Source organism: Pleurodeles waltl, chromosome 11 (genome assembly GCF_031143425.1).
Source record: "Pleurodeles waltl isolate 20211129_DDA chromosome 11, aPleWal1.hap1.20221129, whole genome shotgun sequence".
In the NCBI taxonomy this organism is placed as follows: Eukaryota; Metazoa; Chordata; class Amphibia; order Caudata; family Salamandridae; genus Pleurodeles; species Pleurodeles waltl.
The window spans coordinates 604,670,969-604,675,671 of NC_090450.1; the positions used below are offsets into that span (position 1 = coordinate 604,670,969).

The following is a 4,703-nucleotide window of genomic DNA, read 5'->3' on the forward strand; positions in this document are numbered from 1 at the left end:
ACAGAATCATCAATAGATTCATGATGATCTTGGGGTTGAGTATAAAATTTATACCTAGCAAATACTAAATTAGTCTCTTTTGCGAACCTGTTCTCCAACCTTTTAATGGCTTCTTTAAAAACATCATCCATAGGCTGACCATTGGGCCCCATGAAAGGGGGAAGATATTTAAAGATTATTTGACCTTCACACCCCAGATTACTTAAAAGAATAGCTTTTTTCCTTTGTGGAGAATAACCTTGTACATCCAAAGCAACAATATAATTCTCAAGCATTTCTATCCAATCCTCCCAAGGGAGAGTTGGAGTACCTGGAAGTGGTAGGAATAATGGTGGTGGAGAAATATTGGTGTGAGTAGCCATAATAACAGTACTTAGACAAGCAATAAGGATACAATATAAATACAACACAATACAGAGCAATGTCAGGGTACGGTGCCACCACTAGACAATATCCACAAAACTAAAATAAAGAGCACAGTATATGCTCCTCCAAAACCCTCACTGTGTCTTATTTTCTAGGCTGAAGTACACCACTTGCTCACCAGCACCCAGAAAGTGTTAACTCCTCTCCAATGTCTCGTAGAAATTCTCAGAGTACACCGTCTTTTTTGTCTTTTATTTTTTTTTAAACAAGATATGTCGTCCTCTTCCTCACTGTTCCAGGGGTACCGCCCCCGAAATCCGCCTCCTCCAATCGGAGCACTCGCTAGTGTGGCCAGCCTCCAATCAGAGCACTCACTAGTGTGGCCAGCCTGAAGGTGTCGTCCCCCGAAATCCGCCTCCTCCAATCGGAGCACTCACTAGTGTGGCCAGCCTCCAATCGGAGCACTTGCTAGTGTGGCCAGCCTGAAGATGTCGTTCTCTGGTGTCGTTCTCCTCCTCTATGCTCGAGGGGTGCCGCCCCCAAAATCCGCCTCCTCCAATGGGAGCACTCACTGAAGTGACCAGCCTGCTCCCCCGGAAATACACCAGAAAGTGTGCACCAATCGATATTGGCGGTCAAAAGGAAAACCAACTGGCTGTTCGTCACACCGGCGGTTCCAAGGAAGAACGCCAGAGACCTCTAGGCGTCCGTTAGAGCCGGACCGGCAAGGTGTGAACACCAATAAAACACCACCGGATCGACACACGGCATGGCAACAACAGGAAATAAACGCTGCCCCAGCTGCAGTAACAAGCTGGGAATCAGAGTTGCTCCCGCTTGAAAAACTGGAAGAAGGCACTCCTGCACCCCACCGCGAGCGGTGACGCAAAGCAGGTCCAAGTAATGAGCAGGGCTGACCTAGGTTGCGTAGCTGGATTCCCAAAACACTTGTCACCAAGTTTGATGTGAACAAGATAAGAGGTTCACAGCGAAGGTAAGTTCAACTGAAAGTTTATTCCTTAACGCGACCTAGCGTCCAGCCACTCCAGAGAGAAAGGGATGTCATCTCCAGAATGTTTGTACCCCTTCGTTCTCAAGAACGCACTAAGAACCAACACATAACAGATATCAATAGCACAATTTTATGTTTTAATACACTACATAGACATGGTCAAAATCCAAAAATAAGGCTAGAATATATGTGTGTTATCTGCAAACTCACTTATGCATCCTATAGGTCAGCTGTATTGGACAGCTTTTATCTTTCAAAAGTGAATAGAATTTGCGGCTGGCCACGTCGCGCGAAGCGCGACAATAGAGGGGACAGCACATTAGCGTGCTCCCCTGCCAGGAAGGCATATGGGCATAAGGGGCCACCATATACATGGTGCAAAGAACACCAGACAGAACAGCTCGAGCTTTCTCAGGATGGGTGTCGGCCAGCTTTAACAAACTCATCTCCGACACCGGGATCGCCCGTAAGCTAACCCAACCTGTGTAATCAATAAACTTGCGACATATTATACCCACAATTGGTGTCCCAGGTGTCTCATTATGTCGCTTGCAATGTATTGTTGTGATCTCCAGCGCGCGCGCTTCAAGGGCTAGGGGTAGCAGCGCTAAGTATTATTGAAAACACATTAATGAGAACATGGAACAAGAACTAAACAATGGCCCTATGGATTTCAAGCAACAGTGTAACATTTGTTCTATTATCAGAACTTCATAATTGTCTCTATTTTGTTTGCAAAGCAATGAAGCGAGCACAATAGTCCCGCGTCACTGCAACGCTCTTCAACGGATCAGCTCATAACTTTCGGAAAAGTTCGAAAGGGTGGATCTTTTGCTGGCAACAGCAGCCTCTAGAAGGGTGGGTGTTGGGCTGGAACGGATCCCAGGCCTGATGTCGTCACTGTAACTCGATCTTTGAGCCGTTGGGCTGCCTTTAAATCCCGTCAAAGCCGGTGTGAAGCTCACAAATCCCTCTACAGCCAGAGGAGCTCGCAAGCAAGCGCTGATAGTACATGAAAGTACAGAGCCGCCGACGTCTCTTCGCCATGTCCACTTCTCTGAGAGTTAGTCCTTCTATTCACGGCTACCACTTCGACACGGCTGCGCGCAAGAAAGCCGTGGCCAACATCTTCGATCGCATCGACGAGGAGTCTCTTCAGCGGCTCTTCAAAAAGTCTGGTGACAAGAAAGCCGAGGAGCGCGCTAAGATCATCTTCGACATCGAGCAGGATGTGGACGAGAAGGCGAGGGCGCTGATGGCGCTGAAGCAGCGCACCAGAGACAAACTGGTCCAGTTCTTGAAAATGGCCAAGCATTCCCTGAAACTCATCTGAGAGGCTTCCAGAAGGAGGAAAGACGAGAGACAGCAGAGACCGTTCGGCATTCCCGTAATGCTTTGTATCTGGCATGCAAGCAGCTGGGGTGAGACCCCAGCGGAATTCAGCAGACGGTTCGCACAGCACATGCAGACAGCACAGAGGCACCCGAGCAGTGTCTGTGCACAGAGGGCACGTGACTTCCAGCTCCCCGCCACGCCGAGACGTCCAGTCAGGGCATGGGCGCAGAGGAATGGAGCACAGAGACGTTCAGCGCTGGGGTTACAACGACACGGAGAGCCGAGACTTTCAGATAGAGCCCGAGAGCAGATGCATGCAGCTCAGAGACTTATGCAGTGCCTGGCCCCAGCATGTGGGACGTCCATGTAGTGCCTGGGCACAGCAGCATGCAGCACAGAGGTGTATACTTTGCCTAGCAGCGACGTGTGGCACAGACACTTCTCTGCAGTGCGCGCGCGCTGAAGCATGCAAAGCAACGAATCGATTTAGCAAAAACAGCAACCTGCCCTCATAAGGAGGCTTCAACATCTCTCCCCAGCTGCAGCTGGGGGCATGACTGATTGACTGATGACGCATTCTTGACTCACTAACTGTGAACGCTGCCACCACATCTCAGAAGCTGCTTGTTGGTGACAGCGGCTGCAGTGACTGGACACAACGACTCTGGCATGAAGGCATAACAAAGACTGCACTCGTAAAGGCTGCGTAAGAAAACGACCTCCATTAACTCAGCGAACTTATTTTTGCGAAGCACAACGATGCGATTTGTTGTATTTATCGTGTAGCATAGTGCTGGCACGAAACAAAAAATAATGAAAACTGAAACTGAAAGAAGCAAATTTACTGTGAAGATCTATTTGCGAATGTTTTCACTCTTCCGTTGCAAACGTCTTGCAGCTGCCGGTTTTGACTTTAAGATGGTGTATTTGATAGTCAAAACAAGTTGTTCTGTGTTGGTATTTGAAGATTCTGCAATCATATCAAGTATAATTTATGTCGCTTGGCGTGGACCAAGGAAAGCTAATAAATTATTATAATAATGTATTCACGTCGTGCCTTCCCCATTTTATTTTTGCTTCAAGTGTCTGCATGTACATATTATTTCTGTTGTGCTTGTTTCATTCTGTGTGTCAGGTTTAACTTGAATGTGGGGGAGGGGGGCTCTGATCATTTATAAATTTGCTGCATAGGCAGCACATTGATATAAAAAATCAGGTGTCTGTAAGCAGTATGTTCTTCATTATTGGTCAATGCCTAAAAAAAGAAAAACATGGCCCAGACGTGTCGAATCCGCATCATTGTGGAAAAGATATGCCTCGGCCAAATGTGACATAATAGGAACAGTAGTAACTAGAGATGGAAAATGTTCGCAAAGTTCCAAGAGAAATCGTGCATATGTCCACTCACATACAATATTAACCCAATCTGAAACCGCCAGCTAAGAGTGCGTTAACATACAAAATAGCAGGTTCTGCAAATAAAATGTTGACTATTTAGCAAAAGCACGAATACGTTCAGGTTCACAAAGGACTAGCAACGAATACACAGGATGTGTGTACATCTGCTAAGCACATTATGACTTTTCCCTATGGCAGGACACGTTTACTATTTAGCAAAAATGGGAACAAGTTTACGGTCATCAAACGACTAGCAACGAAATAGCCATGGTGTGTTTCTGTTTACTAAAAACATTATGATTTTCCCTAGCCAGAACGTGTACATTCGCTAAATACATCACGACTTTTCCCTACATCAAGCTTGTTTAACACCGATGACTGATGGGATTCTGAAATTGCCAGTCAGCTATATCAAGGAAGCCATTGGACCTTCCCCCCTGCATTCTAATCGTTTCTCTCACGTTACACCTGGGGCATAATTTACTTTGTACTCTGAAAACTCGGCACATGCCTAATGATGGTTTATTTTGAAGCCCTTAAAATTGCAGCGTTTGAAAGCAAAACCTGTTTGGATACAGCCTAGTAGCAGCAC

At 46.5% G+C, this 4,703-nt stretch overlaps 1 protein-coding gene across 1 annotated transcript; it reads left to right on the top strand.

Annotated features, from left to right (window-relative positions):
- Nucleotides 1–634: 634 nt before the first annotated feature.
- Nucleotides 635–3,758, top strand: TCIM (transcriptional and immune response regulator). Its single transcript, XM_069214116.1, has one exon. It carries the CDS (start codon nucleotides 2,391–2,393, stop codon nucleotides 2,709–2,711), a length of 321 nt encoding a protein of 106 aa, XP_069070217.1. The 5' UTR covers nucleotides 635–2,390; the 3' UTR covers nucleotides 2,712–3,758.
- Nucleotides 3,759–4,703: the final 945 nt, after the last annotated feature.